Raw genomic sequence first — 17,642 nt, 5'->3', positions numbered from 1 at the left:
TTCTTTGATCAATGTCTTACAGTTTTCAGTGTATAGGCCTTTCACCTCCTTGGTTAAATTTATTGCTAAGTAATTTTTAAAAAGCTATTGTAAATGAAATTGTTTTCTTAATTTTTCTTTTGATAGTTCATTGTTAGTATATAGAAAAACAACTAATATTTTAATAAATTTTATTTATTTTATTTTTGTCTGCATTGGGTCTTCGTTGCTGTGCACGGGCTTTCTCTAGTTGCAGCAAGTGGGGGCTACTCTGTTGCGGTGCGCGGGCTTCTCATTGCAGTGGCTTCTTCTGTTGCAGAGCACGGGCTCTAGTTGCACGGGCTCCAGTAGTTGTGGCACACAGGCTCAGTAGTTGTGGCTCACGGGCTGTAGAGTGCAGGCTCAGTAGTTGTGGCGCACAGGCTTTGTTGCTCTGTGGCATGTGGGATCCTCCCGGACCAGGGCTCGAACCCGTGTCCCCTGCACTGGCAGGTGGATTCTTAACCACTGCGCCACCAGGGAAGTTCAAAAGCAACTAATTTTTGTATGTTGGTTTTGTATACTAAATTTGTTGATTACTTCTAACAGTTTTTTGGTAGAGTCTTTAGCATTTTCTGAAGACTAATATATGGTATTAAGATCACGTCATCTGGAAACAGAAACAGTTTTACTTCCTCCTTTCCTATTTGGATGCCTTTCACTTCTTTTTCTTGCCTAATTTCTCTGGCTAGGTCTGTGTTGAATAGAAGTGGCAAGAGTAGGCATCTTTGTCTTGTTCCTGATCTTACAGAGTGGGCATCATTGTCTTGTTCACTACTGGGTATGATGTTAGCTGTGGGCTTGTCATGTGTGGCCTTTATAATGTTGAGGTACATTCCTTCTATACCTAATTTGTTGAGAGTTTTCATCATGAAAGGATGTTGAATTTTGTCAAATGCTTTTTCTGTATTTATTGAGATGATCATATGACTTTTATTCTTCATTCCGTTAATGTGGTGTATTGATTTGTGTATGTTGAATCATCCTTGCATAGTAAGGATAAATCCCACTTGATCATGATGTACGATCCTTTTAATGTGCTGTTGAATTCAGTATGCTAGTGTTTTGTTGAGGTCTTTTGTGTTCACCAGGGGTATTGGTCTGTAATTTTCTTCTTGTAGTGTCCTTGTTTGGCGTTGATGTCAAAGTAATGCTGGCCTTGTAGTATGAATTCAGGAGTGTTTCCTCCTCTTCAGTTTTTTGGAGGAGTTTGAGAAGGATTGGTATTAATTCTTCTTTAAATGTTTGGTACAATTCACCATGAAACCATCTGGTCCTGGGGTTTTCTTTTTTGGGAGATTTTTGACTACTGATTAAATCTCCTTACTTGTTATTGGTCTGTTCAGATTTTCTATTTCTTCATGATTCAGGCTTGGTAGGTTGTATGTTTCCAGGAATTTATCCATTTCTTCCAGGTTATCCAATCTGTTGATGTGTAATTGTTCATAGAAGTCTCTTCCAATCCTTTGTATTTCTGTGGTATTAGTTGTAATGTCTCCTCTCATTTCTGATTTTAAGTCTTTTCTCTTTTTTTTAAAATTGGTCAAGCTAAAAGTTTGTCAGCTTTGTTTATCTTTTTTTAAAAAACAGCTCTTAGTTTCACTGATCTTTTCTATAATTTTTCTAGTCTCTCTTTCCTTTATTTCTGCTCTAATCTTTATTATTTCCTTTCTTCCGCTAACTTCAGGCTTAGTTTTTTTCTTTTTCTAGTTCCTTGAGGTATAAACTAGATTGTTTATTTGAGATCTTTCTTTTTCCTATTATTTATTTATTTTGCCTGCACCATGCAGCTTGCAGGATCTTCGTTCCCCCACCAGGGATTGAACCCAGGCCACAGCAGTGAAAGCACCGAGTCCTAACCACTGGTCTGCCAGGGAACTCCCTCTTTTTTTCTTAATGTAGGCATTTATTACTGTAAACTTCCCTCTTAGAACTGCTTTTGATGCATCCCATAAATTTTGGTGTGTAGTACAGGGGACCCTTGAACAACACAGGTTTGAACTGTGTCATCTACTTATATGCACATTTTTTCAGTAAATTTGTATTATACTACTACACAATCCTTAATGCGTTGAATCTGCAGATACAGTCAGCCCTCCAAATATGTGGTGGTTCCGTAAGTTATACGCAGATTTTTGACTGTGCGAAGGGTTGATGCCACTAAACCCTGCTTTGTTCAAGGGTCAACTGTATTTCCATTTTTGCTTCTAGATATTTTATTTCCCTTTTGATCCTCTTTGATTTCTTCATCATACTACTATTTTTAAAAATATTTATTTATTTATTTATTTGGCTGCATCAGGTCTTCGTTGCCCCGCGGCATGTGGGATCTTAGTTCCCCGACCAGGGATCGAACCTGCATCCCCTGCATTGAAAGGCGGATTCTTAACCACTGGACCACCAGGGAAGTCCCCATCATACTACTTTTAAGTCTGTTTCTAAAACATTTATTTTTAGATGCTGTAACATAGATGATGACAATCATGTGACTCCCACAAACACCAGACTTGGGGGTGGTAGTGGTGGTAGATTTGGCTCTTTGCAGGGATTTAATAGACGGCAGCAAGGGAGGCTGAGCCTAGTCGGGGTTCCTGACATGAGCTCAGCCATCTGCCAGCCCCTGCAGGCAAGTGTTCAGTTATTGATCAGCTCAGCATCAGAGCTGTTTGTCATCAGATGCTTCCCCGACTTCACCAAGTGAGAACTTCGGTCGCTGAGGTAAGACCATTCGAGAATAAACACCACATCCATCCATCTCCTCTCTCCATAGCCAGCAAACGGAAGAGGATCCAGGCGTGCAGGAACTGGAGGCCCTGATAGACACGATCCAGAAGCAAGGGAAAGATCGCCTGTGCAGGGACAACATCCGCAAGATGTTTCAAATTTATGACAAAGAAGCTTCAGGACATGTGGACAGGGAGACGTTCTTTAAAATCTGTGACTCTTTTCACCTCCCAGTTGACGATTCCTTGGTTAAGGAGGTGAGTAGGAGTTCCTCTTGGGGGTTGATTGCAGAGGCTGGGCACCGCTCACTCGTTCCCAAAGGCAGTTGCATTTGTATTTCGTTTTAACTGGGGAAGACTTGGGGTGTTCACATCAGATCTGCTGTTTGGTCCTGATTATGGCATTTGCCCTCGGCTCTAGCATCGGCATCCTTTCCTAACTGCTGCTGTAGGGCATCTCTTTAAGTGGGCAGGGGCCAGACAGCACAGAGCGGCCAGTGAGCCATGTCAGGGCTAAAGGAGGGTGGCTGCCAAGGGCAGATTGAAAAGCTGGACTGAGCAGGATGGTGGGAGCCTTTGACACCTTCACAGCCTACGTTAGCCCATCAGTAGGGCTGGCGTGGGAGAGGGCGTGACTGCTGCCCTGGACGGCAGCATCCGCCAGTAGGGGTCCATGGTCAGCTGCCAGTGGAGGGATGACACGGACGATCTCCTCCGAGAGTTTCCATGAGGGAGCTGAAGAGGGCATTTCATACCTCTTTTTCATTATAAACCCCTTTGACCAGGGTTCCCCTAGAAGTCGGGACAAACTTTCTCCCACAGTTGCCAACGATGGTGGCTAATGTTATTGAGACATTCTCACTGATTAAGAACATTGTGATGCTGTAGTCCTTCTTAATGGTACATTAGCAAAAATGTTTGGAAGTTAGGACTCATTTAGGGAAGCCTTCTGTTTGGGGCCAGTGTAACTAGGTTGGAGACGAGGGTTTTTCAGACGGGAACATTAGCAAGGAGTGAGGGAAGCAGTTCAAGTGGGCCAAACGCCCATCTAGCTTCCCAAGTCTCAGGCTGACAGCACACCCAGCCTTCGATTTCTAAGTCATTTGTGCTATCTGACCTGACCTGGGAGAGAGGAGCTGCAGTCAGGGGAGGTGGGACAGGGAAAGCATGGGCGGGATGGATTTGCACACATCCTTAAAGTAGCCACGGCAGATCAGTGTGCTTACTGCCACTCACAGGTGTTTCAGGGGACTTGGTTTGAGCAGTGACATGACTAGATTTTTCTGTTAGGCTGTGATAGCAGCAACCTGCTATTCTAAGTCTTACTATGTGCTGACTGGATGGACAAAGTCTTGTAATCGAATATAAGAACAAAAATGCTTTGGAAATGACAGTGCTCTTATAAACGTTAAACCTGAAACCTTGGGCAGGCCATTTACTCCATCTGAGCTTTGATTTCGTGAAGATGGGGATACTCTGACCTACCTACCCGGTTTACAGGATCATTTCAGAATCAGCCGAGGATATAAAAAGCCTAAGCTGGTTTACAAAGGCAGGGGACAGGCACTAAAGAGCGCTCTGCAGCTGAGCTGAAAGCAGCCCATCTGTCTCTCACGGGCTCCCCTTCTCTCTCCCGCAGCTCATCAGGATGTGCTCTCACGGAGAAGACAAGATTGACTACTATAACTTTGTCCGTGCTTTCTCCAACTGACCTGCTGAGGACAGAACGCAGCACAGTATTTTGAGGTTGGGCCTACGTATACCTGTACTCTTCATAGAGGCATTTACAGAGCTCTTGAAATTATATTTCCTTTTTGGTTCTTTTACCGCTGAAGTCTAAATTAAATTGGATCTTGTAGGAGCTAAGGTTGGTGCCTTATTTAGGGAGGGGAGATAGGGGTGTTGTGATGGTTAATTTTATGTGTCAACTTGACTAGACATGGGGTGCCTGGACATTTCTGGGTGTGTCTGTGAGGCCATTTCTGGATGAGGTTAATATTTGAGTTGATGGATGGAGTAAAGCAGTTGGCCCTCTCCAATGTGGGTGGGCCCCACCCATTCCATTAAAGGCTTGAATAGAACAAAAAGGCTGACCTTTCCCTGATGAGAGAGAATTCCTCCGGCCTGCTTTGACATCGGCTTTTTCCTGCTTTTGGACTCAAACTGAGACGTCGGCTCTTCTGGGGCTCCAGCCCGCTGGCTTCAGACAGGAACTACTCCATCAGCCCTCAGAGGCCTCCAGGTCGCTGACTGCAGACGCTGGAGCTTGTCAGCTTCCTCGGTTATGGGAGCCAATTCCTTAATCGTCAGTCCCTTTCTCTCTATATATACAGCCTATCGGTTCTGCTTCTCTGGAGAAAGAACCCTGACTAATGCAGGTGTAGAATGACTAAGAGCAGGAGGAGGATGCATACAGTTTGCTCAGAGAGACGTCAGCTCGGGTGTGGTGTTGCAGACAGTGCCGCCCGCCCCGCCCCGGCAGGGAAGGGAAGTAGACACCATGTTTTTCAATTGCAGTTCTAGGCCCATTAGTAGACCTGCATTTTATTTCATTTTATTATTTATTTATTTATTTATTTAAATTTATTTTTGGCTGTGTTGGGTCTTAGTTGCTGCGCGCGGGCTTTCTTTAGTTGTGACGAGCGGGGGCTACTCTTCGTTGCAGTGCGCGAGCTTCTCACTGCTGTGGCTTCTCTTGTTGCGGAGCACGGGCTCTGGGCGCATAGTTGTGGCTCACAGGCTCTAGAGCGTAGGCTCAGTAGTTGTGGCGCACAGGCTTAGTTGCTCTGCGGCATGTGGGATCTTCCTGGACCAGGGCTCGAACCCGTGTCCCCTGCATTGGCAGGCAGACACTGTGATAATAGGACATATCACAGTGTGGTACACTGATTTGTTTCATGAAACTTTTGTTTCAAATGAGTGTGTATTTACTGGGTCATGATGTAAAACATTTCTTGATGTGGGCTGTAGTTAAAAAAAAAAAAAAATTTTAGAAAAACTGCTTCTAGAGAGCCTGGCCTCAAGATAGGCAGAAAAGACTAGTAGCAGCTACTGGTTATCGACTGAGCTCTGATGGACTTTTCAGAAGCAGGGCTGCTCCTTAGTTGAAGCCAGCCACCAACTTCACCTTTATAAATGCTGTCTCTGATTCCTTCCTACCTGTACTCCGTCTACACCACCAGGGGCCTGAAAATACCATCTAATGAGGGTGTATCAAGCCCGTATCTATAGGCTTTAGGGGTACCTGAGAAGATGTCTCTAGATGTTTCCAGAAAATCAAGGGTCACTTGGGTGAGTGAATATCCTGCTGGTGTAGGAGCACGAGCATGTTCCTATAAGAAATTAATTATTGAGTGCTTTATTTGAACCATGAACTTAGCATTCACTATCCCTAAATCTTACCACCACCATTCCCTGCAAAAACAAGCAAACCAGCCAGCCAACACACCCCCAAAATGCTGAGCCCAGATGAGCAAGCAGGCTCAGAAAGGCCGACTGCCCAAGGTCACCAGCTTCTCCGGCTGAGCCGCTTGCTCTCCGTTGGCACCGTGCCTTTGCCTCAGGTACATGGTTCCTGTTTGGTCCTCGTAGCCCATGCCTGTCCTCAACTAACTGCACTCGTCTCCTGAGCTCCCTCTGGAGATGGTTCTGGAAAAACAGCAGACAGCCATGGGCAACAGGCCATCTGATGCCAGCAGTGTCCTGTGCCCACTGCTGGTACCAACGCTCGGACAGCATCTATCCAGCACCTACACTGACATCTGGTGGCTTTTACACACAGACTTCGCCCCATCCTCTCCTAGCCAAGTGATGCCATAACACAGTCGTCCCCCTTATCCACACTTTCACTTTCCACAGTTTTAGTTAAACATGGTCAACCATGGTCTGGAAATATTAAATGGAAAGCTCCAGAAATAATTCATAAGTTTTAAATTGTGCGCCATTCTGAGTAGCGTGATGAAATCTTGCACCCTCCCACTTTGTCCCACCCGGGATCCCCAGCTGTCGACATTGTCATGGCTCAGTGATCCATGATCACCGGAAGCAAGTGATCCTCTCCTGACGTGTCGTCAGAAGGCCAGTAGTAGCCCAGCGCTCCAGCACAGCGTCTGCATCATCCAGCTCACGTCACCTCATCACTCGGGCATTCAGTCACCTCACATCGTAAGAAGAAGGGTGAGTGCAGCTCAGTAAGATATTTTTAGAGACCACATTCACATAACTTTCATTATGGTATATGGTTATAATTGTTCTATTATCATTGTTCATCTCTTACTGTGCCTAATTTATAGACTGCACCATAGGTAGCTACGTATAGGAAAAAACATAGCATATTTAGGGCCCGGAACTCTGGGGTTTCAGGCATCCACTGGGGGATCTCAACAGATTCCCATGGATGATGGGGGCAGCCGTACAGCAGGCATCAGGCACAGTGCGCCTCCTTGTGGCGCTTCCTGCCCACACACCCCCTGTCATCACACTCCTTTCCACGTTCACACTTCCCTGTTACAGACACCAATAAAAATGAGGCTTATTACTACCCACCACTCAACTCAGTATAACTGACTCCTTCTCCGTCCTTAATTCCAATTCCCTAACTCACATGACCACAACGAACAAATATATATCTCAAAAGATATGCAAGAAATGACAGAGTGAAAAATGTTAGAAATGAGGCTGAAATTGATGCAAACTCGTCCTTCATATAAAAGCAAATGTGAGCAATACAAACTTAAGACTAGTTGATGCAAAGTCTTGGAAAAAATAAAGTTGCCAGCAATATCATTATTTTAAAGCACTCTTATCCTTTTCAGTCTTCAGGGGAAAAACATACTCTGTGATGCACTGAAGCAACACCCTAATCAATTCCCAGATAGCCATCTAAGAGGTGTAATAAAATAATGATTGCAACTTAAAAAAAAAAAAAAGCAAATGTGAGCACCCAGATAAAAATAGAAGGAATTACACCCGAGATAAGCAGGCGAATAATTCAATGCCTTTTATTCAGTTATTTCAAAAATATTTGTTGATCATTTGTTTCAAAATGTACATTTAAAAAAATCCATACAAAACCGTAATTTGTTTTAAAACCGGACAGAAAAAAAAGGATTTGGAAAAAAGTTCACTGAAAGTAAAAAGAGCCCCCCCACCCCCCGCCAAAAAAAAAAACCCCTTTTACATGAAAGCATAAATATGGCAGGTACAAATTTTCCTTGAGTTCCTTGTTGAAATTTGGTCCATAACATGAACAGGCTAAAGTAGAAAAACAAAAAGACGCTTTGTCCATATTTGCATTATGAGTTGCTCAGGGCACCGGCAGCCTCAGCTCATCCTTCAGATGTTTATTAAACAAGAGGAACTGAAAAAATGAGGTGTGCAGTCTCATTACATAAACACTTGAATCTGTACCCAAGGAAATGGTGGTACTTACAACCAGTCAGATCTGATCAGATGACCAGGGCTGTCCATGCGTGGCTGATTCCCAGGAAAACCTCCTTCCTCTCCACATGAACAAGAAGCTCTAGAACCCTTACAGCGAACTGATGGTGGTGCCTCAGGTGTCACACGGATCTTATTCCCAGATGCTGACTTATTAATGCCCCATCGTGAGGATGGTGTTTTTCCTTTTCAACAGTTTTAAAACTATATGGACTTCAAAGATGATGCTACAATGTTCCACTTAGAGTGCCACCAGGGTCACAAGAATGACGGCAACAGACGGAGCGTGGCTACTGCTGCTTCTGTGGGGATGACGACCACCCTCCCATGGGTCCCGTCCGCCCCAGTGGCCAGGCACTGGAAGGGACAGACGGCCTGTGGGAAAGACCACTGGCTAGGAGAGGTATTGCACAACCCGGAAGAGCGAGGGCGAGGGGGGGGCTGCTGCTCAACAGGGTAACACCGCGCGGGGGGAGGAGGGGCACGCTGCAACAGCCCCCCCGGACCCACGTCAGATGGGCACCTGTGAGCGACGCTTGTGGCCGGGAAGTGAGAGTAAACACCTTACCGCAGGAACGCGGGGTCGAACGGGACGCAGTAGGGATGAGGAGAGGCTAGAGCCAGGGTACCTCTTCCTTTACGTGTGAGGGGAGCTGGATGAGCAAGGCTCACCACGTGGGCCGAGGCGCGGAGGCCTGGTGCCCCTGGGAGCCCCGAGCTTCCCTGACAGGCAGGGGCCCGTGAAGGGGCCTCACAGCCACCGGACACAAGGGAGAAACCGGACACCCCCAGACCCTGACAACGGCGGGGGTGGCGGTGAGGCTACGACGAATGAGGTGAGACTGTCACGATCCGTGTCCCTTTAACATGTAACTGTGCCGGGGCCCGGGGGCTGGCCACACAGTGCGAGTGGAGGCCAGGAGACCACGGCGCGTAAGGCACTTCTGACACAAAAAGATACAGGATCCACTCAGGGCAAAAAGGGGCCGCGCAGAGCCAGAATCCCCGTGCTTTTCGGGGCCCTCCGTAAAGAGAGCGAGCCGTTGGGGGCAGGGGGGGGGGACTGGTGGTCATCCTCAGCCTTCTGAGGGGCGTCACTGTTCATGCAAGAACTGGGATCCAGTGAGGAGCTGGTGAAGCACCGGCTGGAGACTCGACCCACGTTCCAAGTGACCTGTCAAGACCCAGTGCTCCAGTCCCGCCCGGTCCCGCCTGAGGAGCTAGGATGGCAGCGGGGAGGGGGAGGAAGGCCGCTCTCCACAGGAGCAGAGGCCCCGGCCATCAGGAACGGGTCTGTTCACCGGGACGCCGCCGCCCCAGCAGGGGAGTCAGTCCCGTGCAGATCTCCCTGCCTTCTTGGCCCCCAGGCCTAGGACAGACCACCAGGGAGGCTGAAGCCCGGAAGGAAACCCAAAGTGGTGGGGGGGCATCGCGCCACTTTGAATTTAAAAAGGCTCCCAGGGACTAGAATTCTCTGTGTGGAATCAGGAGGGGGCGCACTCTCCGCCCCTACCTCCTATTCAGCACTTAGGAGCAAGTCACAGGTACGAGAAAGAAGGTCCCCAAAGCAAACCCAGCTGCATGCATCCCAGAACAGCCAGCCCGGCTCCAAGGGTTTCCAGTCAAGAGGAGCATCTGCAGAGGTGGCCAGAGCACAGGTGTCTCGTCTGCTTTCTGAAATGTTGGTAGCTCCACCATGGGACAGGCACGGAAAAGGTTCTCGGCAGCGATGCAGGTCTGGCTCGGCCTGCTCCTCCTTCCCCCAGAACCTGCCCTGCCTTCAGAAGGGACACCTGTAACCTACTATAGTGTAGCTATCAGAGCCTGGAGGGTAAAAATAGCTTCCCATCACGGAGCCTCCAAGGAGGGGCTCTGGCAGCCGGGATCACCCGTCCGTCCCACAGCCTCCTCTCCCACGCCACCCCGCCTGGCGCCCCCGCACGCGTGCCAGCCAGGGATGCTGGGAGGGCGGGGGCTGCTGAGGTAGGTGAGCATCTGCTCTCCTCCTGGCGGATGGCGCTGAGCGGCCTCTCAAACTTGGGGGTGTCTGGCCGGGCCTTCACAGAGAGTGTTTAAGACTGAAGAACATAGCCAGAACGGCCAAATCAGGACAAGCCAACCCAACAAGTTCTCAGGACCCAACAAGTTCTCAGGACGAACTGGAAGTGAGTTCTTTCGGCCCCTGGCAACATGCTTCGAGCCAGCCTGCCAGAGGCTTGGCTCTGCTCTGAAGCAAACATGCCAGGCACGCCTGGGATGACAGAGCACCTACAGTTTTCCTCTCACCCTCCCCTCAAACCATTCCTGAAACCGGCCGGTGGGATGCTAGCCTCACTCATGGTCTCAAGGGTTTCCCATAGCAGGAAAGATTTTCCCAACTCTCAAACAGGGACCCAACCCCGTCCTTTAGGACGTGGCGAGAGTTGGCCTGGCCCCGGGCTGGTGGTACTGCCTTGAGGAGGCACACGGTACCGAGGGGCCAACTTACAGGAGACCAAGGGCACACCAAGCACGTGTGCTCTGGCGGCGATCACCTCTGAATGTGAGAAGAGTCACTCACTGCTCGATGGCAGGACCTCGGCTGCAGCTCCCACCTCCCGAGCCCACAGCAAGGAGGCCAGGTGCCCGCTGAAGGCATGACTCAGCAGGGCTCCCTGGTGGGGGGCGGCCTCCTGCATGGAGCAGGAGCAGTGCCAAGGCCAGGGACACAGCCTGGAGAGGACTGGGCCAGGCTTAGGAGGCTGCAGGCTGACGTGGGCTGCACAGCGTCCCTAGGCCAAGTAGGAACACTGGCTCAGGCTCAGCCACAGCCACGAGCAGGGAGGGAGGACCATTTGACTGAGTGGCTGAGGGGTTCCAGACTGGGCCTGCGGGGTTGGTACAAGCCGCCCTTTCACCAACATTCTGCTTTGCAGCCCAGATAGGTGTCAGGGAAGAAGGAAAGACAGGAGGAATTCGCATTTTCAAAAGTGCTGTCCCTCTCCTAAGGGTAATCAAAATAAGAGAATTTCTTCCCTTCTCTCCGGCCTTATCCTGAACGGAGAGATGAGGGTCTACCAGGGTGTCAGGAAGCAAATCCCCAGGCACTGGTAGATAAAAACTTCTCTCTGATGCAAGTGAGCTGGAGAAGGGAGCTGCCTTGATGAAAAGACCCACTTCCCCGCCTTCTGGGTAATAATCCAGTTTGGTTTCTACTGTGATGTCAGGAAGAGGACCAGCACATCACATGACACTAACATTCTTGTGCCCACAGCATTCAGGCCTCCTTGCTGAGAGCCTAGCTCCTTGCTGGAGTCCTCACAAGGCACCATGAGGGCCTGGAGGCCTTGTCTTTGGGGAGAGGGGGAGAACATGTGCGGGAAGGGGGCCAAAAGATGCACATCAGCACGGCTGTGTCTGCCCATCTAACCAGCAGAGCGATTCTGAGTCAGCCTGGTTTCAAACCATCTAAAACGCTGTGGGTGTGCTCAGCAAACAGCAGCAGACGACAACGACAATTCCAAAGGACACTCAACAAGTGAGGCCAGAGGGCGAGGGGCCCAGGTGACCCTCCCTGGGGCACCAGGGGCCACGGGGGGCTTAGTGTTCCTGCAGCGAGAGAGATGAAGTCAGGTGCAAGGCCGGCGCCCAACTGGGCTGCTGGGCCTGGGGTTTAGAACCAGCATGTCCCCGGCCGGGCTGGTTTGTTAACTGCTGCTTGGTTTGGTTTTGGATGCTGGTGAACGGTGGGAAGAGCAATGCAGCTGGACCTGCCAAAGAAAGGCTAGGTTGGCGCCTCCATCATTTCTGCCGCATTACCTTTCCAGAAGAGCCCGCCGCTCTGGTCGCTTTGCCGTTGCTGCAGAGCGGGAAGACTCGTCCTCCTTCAGCGCATCCCCGACAGAGCAGGCTGGTGTCCAGGACCGGCCACTGGTGAGCTCTCCCGAGTCATGGGACCCGAGACAGTCAACACCGTCCTTCTGGACCGAGTCATCATGTCCCAAAGCCAAATGCCTTGGCACTTCCAACTAGCAGTGGCCCCGCGGGGCCTCAAGATGGTGCGCGCAGAACTGGAATCATTACTCTCGTCGTTTCATCGGCACCTAGGAGATGACGATCCAGGAGGGCCAGTCTCCCCTTCTGCTGCCCATCCGCACGGGGGTCTGCCGCAGGCTCCCTGGCACGAGGCTGCCGACGCGGACAGGCCCTGGGCACTGGGTGGGGGACGGCCAGCACTACAGGCTTCGCCTCCTCTCGTAAAAATCAGACACGGAAAAATTGCACAGTAAGGTAAATTAACAAGTAAAAAGAGAAGAGAACAGCTGTGAAGGAAGAGAAAGAGGAGGCCAGCAGAAAGGGAACCGTGAGAGCCTGGGCTTCTAGAAAACCCGACAGACACAGGACAGAGGTGAGGACGTGAGGTGGCTGGAGGGAGGGAAAGAGGAAGATTTTGGGTTTTATTGAGAATGGTTCACAGAGAAAGAAGAGAAAGCCAAGACGTAAGGAAGAGGAAAAGGCCCTGTGTGAAGACAGGTTTCTGCTGTGTGAGATGGGGCATCTGGAGCAGGAGGGGGCCTCCCTGATGGGCCCGCGAGAGGATTCCTGTTCTCAGCACTTCGGCCCTAAGGAGACTTGAGTTTCTTAGTCCGTGTGGAGGTTCCGTTCTCTGCTTTCACCACTCCGTTTTCGTGGTAACCTGGGAAGGGAGACAAGCGCGGTGTTTCTGCCGGGGCTGGAGCAGGAGCGGGGGGCTGCGCACAGGACGAGCCGAGGGGACCCGGGCCGCAGCCCCCGACGGCGAAGGGCACCAGCACGCGGCTCCCAGGGGCTCCTGCTCCCCCAAGGGTCTTGCTTCACTTGAGGTGGGTGGTCTCTGACTGTCTTTCCGCGGGAGGGGCTGGGATGGCACACAGCCACCAGGGAACGGGCAGAGGCCCGCCCGCCCGCCGGGCCAGGCCCTAGTCCTCAGCTCCTCTCGGGCCCCTGCAGGGCACCAGCCCCCTTCAGCAAAGGCCCAGGAAGCGGAACGGTTGGGGGTAGGTAGAGCGGCTGCAGGGACAAGGCCTTACTCTTACTCCGCGCCTGACGCTCCTCTGACAGAAAAGCCGTGCTTCTCACTGTTGTCCTAAACACCCCCGTTTGCTGGCTCAAAGTCAGGCACACCTGGCTGCGGCCCCCCCCCCCCCCGCACCCGCCCCACCGCCAGCCAGGCCTGACTCCTTGTCACACGCAGCCGCGCACGCGCCCTTGCCGAGCAGGCCACACCTGGAGAGAGGCCGGCGACTCAGGAAACAGAGCCTGGTGCAGACGGCCCCCAGGCTGGACAGAGAGCGCGGGGCTGGCGGCGAGCGCCCCAGGACCTGGCGGGGGCCAGAGGAGAAGCGGCTGTCTCCCAAACGCTGCCCCCCGAGCACTGTGTCCCCTCAGGTCACCCCTGAAGAGAGAGGCAGAGCCAGCATCCTGGGAGACGGCCAGGCCGAGATGCGGAGCAGGAGGGCAGGGGAGGACCCAGAGAGCATCAGCCGCCCTCAAAGGGGCCCCTGAGGCCACCCTGCGGACATGCTTCCAGCCAGAGCTCCCCACCCAGCCGCCGCCCTGCCCACCGCGGCCGCGAGGGCCCCCGCCGCGTCAGCCAGCCCTGCCCACAAGCCATGTGGGCCCAGCCACGTGCCCGTCAGGCCCTGGCAGGAGCCGAGGAGCCCGGGGCCTGGGAGGGGGTGGGATGGGGGAGGGGCAGTGGCAGGCCCGGTCCGGGGCCCTGGGGGGTCCCCACCCGCCCCACACGGACCCAGCACTCACCCGACTCCCTCTTGACGAGCCTGGCTGCCAGCCTGGGCGCGGCGGGCACTCTGCGCTTGGCGCTCTGCTCGCTCCAGTGCTCGCGCCAGTGCCGCAGCTGGGAGTGGATGAAGCGCCACATGAGCCAGGCCTGGGCGGCGCACACCAGGAGCAGCACACACAGCCTGTGGGCAGAGGGCTCGGTGGGCTCAGGCTGCACGCGCCCCGGGCAGGGGGCAGGCCAGGACCCCACGGTGCCCGGCCCACCGCCACCTCCGGGAGGAGCGTGGCCCGTGCCGGGCTCCGCTCCAGGTGCCTCAGGGCGGGCGGAGGGACCCGCGGGAGGAGGTGACAGATGCGGGTCCAGCTCCTGTCACACCGCCCCGTGCCTGCTGGACCCACAGCACAGAGCACGGCCCACGTAAGCCCCGTGTACGTCGGAAGGATTCTAGTGAACTGAACTACGATGCAGCAGAAATAATTCTAGAAGTGCAGCTTCTCACCCGGCGAGCCACGTAGAAGCTGAGCAACCTGGACAAACCTCTGACCCCCGCTGGGCCCCGGGTGTCATGAAGACCGTGGCCTCCTTGCTGCCCTCCTGGCCACCGTGCGAGGCCACTGGCCACACTGTTGAGAACATGCTGTAAAGAGCCCACGCGTGGCTGTAACAGCCAACTGAGAGGCTGGACGTGAACCCGGCACCCCCAGTGAGGCGCGGGCCAGGGGAGGGGCTCCCATCGGTACCGGCACCAGGCCTGCAGCCTGACGGACCGGGGCCAGGGAGGGAAGACGGCTGTGATGGAAGCAGGAGGCTGGCATCTCTTCTCCACTCCGGCCAGATGTCTGAGATCCCCCCCCAAACACCACGGTGCGGGAGACCCAGCGGTCTGCGGCCTCCTGACCTTCGGCAGAAGTTGTGCCGAGTTCGGGAGGCTCCTGCCCAACTCACCTGCAAAGTAACGTGTTGAAGTTCCCTTTCTCGGGGTCAAAGGCCTGGTTTTCCACGCGAGCAAGGCCAAAGCCAATGGCCAGCACAGCGAGGGTGAGGATGAAGAGGCGGGTGACTCCAAATGCAGCAGCCCAGGCGTTAAACCTGCCCGAGGAGGTGGGGGAGGTACGTCAGCCTTCAGGCAGCAAGCGGGGAGAGGGTCCAAGGGTGGCCGAGGAGGGTGCTTGAGGGATGAGGTGTCTAGAGGAAGACGCTCCAGGAAAAAATAACCCCAGGGCCCTGCCTACCGCCAGCGCGGGGCCCTCCCCTTCGCCAGGCCTCAGCCCGTCTGCATCACTCACAGCTTCTCGTTGTTCTCGTCTGCAAAGTAGCAGAGCCGAGCCGTGTGGAAGAGGAACTCGGTCGAGTACTGCAGCAGGAGCAGGACCAGGCCCAGGCGGCTCAGGCTGCGGAGACACAGACAAGCCTCACAGTCCCCACAAGGCACCGCGAAAGCCGGGGGCAAGGGGCCTGGGCTCCTCTCTCCACTCCCACCCTCCCTGCGAGCCCTGCCTCATCCTTCAGGATTCAGCTCTGCTGCCACACCTTCAAGAATTTTTCTTAATACCGACCCCCGGTATTTCACCTGTCCCGTCTGGGCCCAGCGCCCCTCCTGCTCCCACTGTGGCCCTGGCTGACTTCACAGCACCTGTCACTCTGTGTTCATCACCTGGCACGGGACCAAGCACAGAAAAGGTGCTCAGAACAAGTTGCTGAGCTTTGCATGCAGAAATATGAGGGATTGGTGGGAGGGGATTCCTACCGTCTGATTTTTTTTTTTTTTTTTGTCACCCAAGTCTTCACAGGTAAGAGGTATACGAAGAAGCAAAACTCAACACAACATCAAAATATGTGCTAGTGAACCAACCTCTTAAACACGAGCCCCCATTCCCACGCCCCCTGCTCACTTCCGGGCACGATGCTCTTACTGACTTCCCCAGGCAGTCTGCTGCCGATGGTCGGCTGTGGTTCAAACAAACGCAAGAAGGCTGCGCAGTGAAGTGACAGGTGCTGCTGAGCAGGCAGGGCCTTGGGAAGTCAGGGAGATACGGGGGCCATGAAGGGGGACCCCGTGATTCCACCCGGGGGCCGAAGAAGTGCGGAATCATTCAGGAAAGTCACTGGATCCTGAGAACGGTCAAGAGAGTGATGTGAAAGCCCAGTGTCTCCACACAGCCGAGGATCCCAGCGGGATCCTGCCCTCGACCGTCTCCAGCCTTACCGCTCAGCGCTGCTCCCACCTCAGGGCCCTGACCCTGCGGCCCCCTCTCCTGCACAGCTCCGCCCAGGTATCCACCTGCCTGGCTTGTCACGCGCGCCTCTACCCGAGTCCCCCCCTCAGAGAGCTCTTCTCACCACAGGGGGCCAAGTGGACGAGTCAGCCGTCCCATTACCCTGCTTTACTTTCTTCCTCACACTTAACCACCTGGGGAAGCTCTCCCATTTCCTTATTTATGGTCCACCCCCCGGCCCCACTAGAACAGACGGCCCAGGAGAGCAGGGCCTTGTCTGCCTTCACCCAGATGGAACTGCCCCTCCTGAAGCAGGGCTGGGCCCACGGGTGAGTGAAGGCCCCCAGCGCCCAGCTCTCCCCAAACAAGACCCCGCATCGCTGGGCACTTCAAAGGTCTGTCTTCCTTGGGAAATCCTGCAGCCGAGGGTCTCTCCTTTCCCCACACTCACTCACTCCTGAAAACTAGATTAAAAGGAGTGGAGAGAGGCGGCCGCACCTTGAGCCGGGCCGGCCTCGCTGGGGACGGGCCAGCGTGATCTTGGAGGACCGGCTGCTCCGCCTTCTGTTCTAGCCTCTTTCCAGAACAAGAACTCGGCCCAAACAGGGTCAGACCCTGCCCTGCTCCTCCCCGTCCCCATCCTCGCGGCACTGCTGGGCGACCGCGGGCTGGCGTCCTCAGACCCACCCCGCCCGCCCGCACAGGAGCCTGCGACACAGGAGCAGAGCTGGACCCACACGGCCTCTGCCCCTCACGAGGCCCAGCCAGGCACGGACGCTGCTCTCGGCCTCCAGAGACCACAGAGCAGACCTGGCTCCGGTCCCCCAGGTCAGTCATTCTCACGGGATGCCTGCCACGCGGACCCAGGAGACCCCGGGCCCGCGACCCCCGGGCACCTGAGCAGGTTATACAGCGCGTGCTCTCCTATACCGCAAAAGCCAAGCCCAAGAAAACTCCAAACTAGAAGGACAGGTGCTGCTCAGCAGTGATTCTCTTCACAACAGAGACACTCAAGGCGACGGCAACTCTTCTGACATGAGGACAACCAAGCAGTGACTACGCTACCCTTCATGACAAATCGAAGGGAAGGGGAGCCCAGGGCCACGAGCTCTGACAGCGCCGCCGCCTGGACGCATGGGGCAGGCGCCCCGCTCAGGCTGCCCTCAACCTGCAAAGCCCTGGCTCGCGGCCCGCGGCCCTGGGACCCTGCCCTGGCCCTGTCTCGGGTGGAGGTGGTCGCTGCTCTGGGTTCCCGTGGCAGGTGGTCTGTACGGTAGCACAGTGCTCGCCCCACCAGCCGTCTCTACCTTTGTCTGTAACTGTCTCTCCTGCTCGGCGGAAAATAAGCCAGTAAACGTAACGGAACCCTCCATTATCTGTCGGTGTGTTCCCAGGTCTTAGCATGGTGCTTGGCACACAGTAAGTGTCCAATAAATGCCTCCTGATTAAATGACTGTGTGGAGAGAGGCACAGACATGAAAGGCA

At 53.6% G+C, this 17,642-nt stretch overlaps 2 protein-coding genes across 5 annotated transcripts in view; one reads left to right on the top strand and one right to left on the bottom strand.

Annotated features, from left to right (window-relative positions):
* EFHC1 (EF-hand domain containing 1) overlaps positions 1-4,607 on the top strand; it is a 59,145-nt gene extending 54,538 nt beyond the window's left edge. For 2 of the 3 annotated variants that reach the window (XM_059938501.1, XM_059938499.1), the window contains 2 exons: positions 2,789-2,999; positions 4,381-4,607. In XM_059938501.1, the coding sequence (XP_059794484.1) occupies positions 2,789-2,999; positions 4,381-4,452 (283 nt within the window). In that variant the 3' untranslated portion in view covers positions 4,453-4,607. The other variant, XM_059938500.1, reaches the window with a different exon arrangement.
* Positions 4,608-7,893: 3,286 nt separating this feature from the next.
* TRAM2 (translocation associated membrane protein 2) overlaps positions 7,894-17,642 on the bottom strand; it is a 74,576-nt gene continuing 64,827 nt past the window's right edge. Inside the window, exons 8-12 of one of the 2 annotated variants that reach the window (XM_059938496.1) lie at positions 15,228-15,332; positions 14,887-15,030; positions 13,959-14,122; positions 13,425-13,519; positions 7,894-12,855 (exon numbers count right to left, since the gene is read on the bottom strand). In XM_059938496.1, coding sequence (XP_059794479.1) covers positions 12,832-12,855; positions 13,425-13,519; positions 13,959-14,122; positions 14,887-15,030; positions 15,228-15,332 — 532 coding nt within the window. In that variant the 3' untranslated portion in view covers positions 7,894-12,831. The remainder of the gene's footprint in view (positions 12,856-13,424; positions 13,520-13,958; positions 14,123-14,886; positions 15,031-15,227; positions 15,333-17,642) is intronic. The other variant, XM_059938498.1, reaches the window with a different exon arrangement.

The sequence above is a fragment of the Balaenoptera ricei genome, chromosome 11, assembly GCF_028023285.1.
Source record: "Balaenoptera ricei isolate mBalRic1 chromosome 11, mBalRic1.hap2, whole genome shotgun sequence".
Taxonomy (NCBI): domain Eukaryota; kingdom Metazoa; phylum Chordata; class Mammalia; order Artiodactyla; family Balaenopteridae; genus Balaenoptera; species Balaenoptera ricei.
The sequence above is the reverse complement of the archived record's forward strand: the minus strand, read 5'-3'. Positions and strand labels throughout refer to the sequence as shown.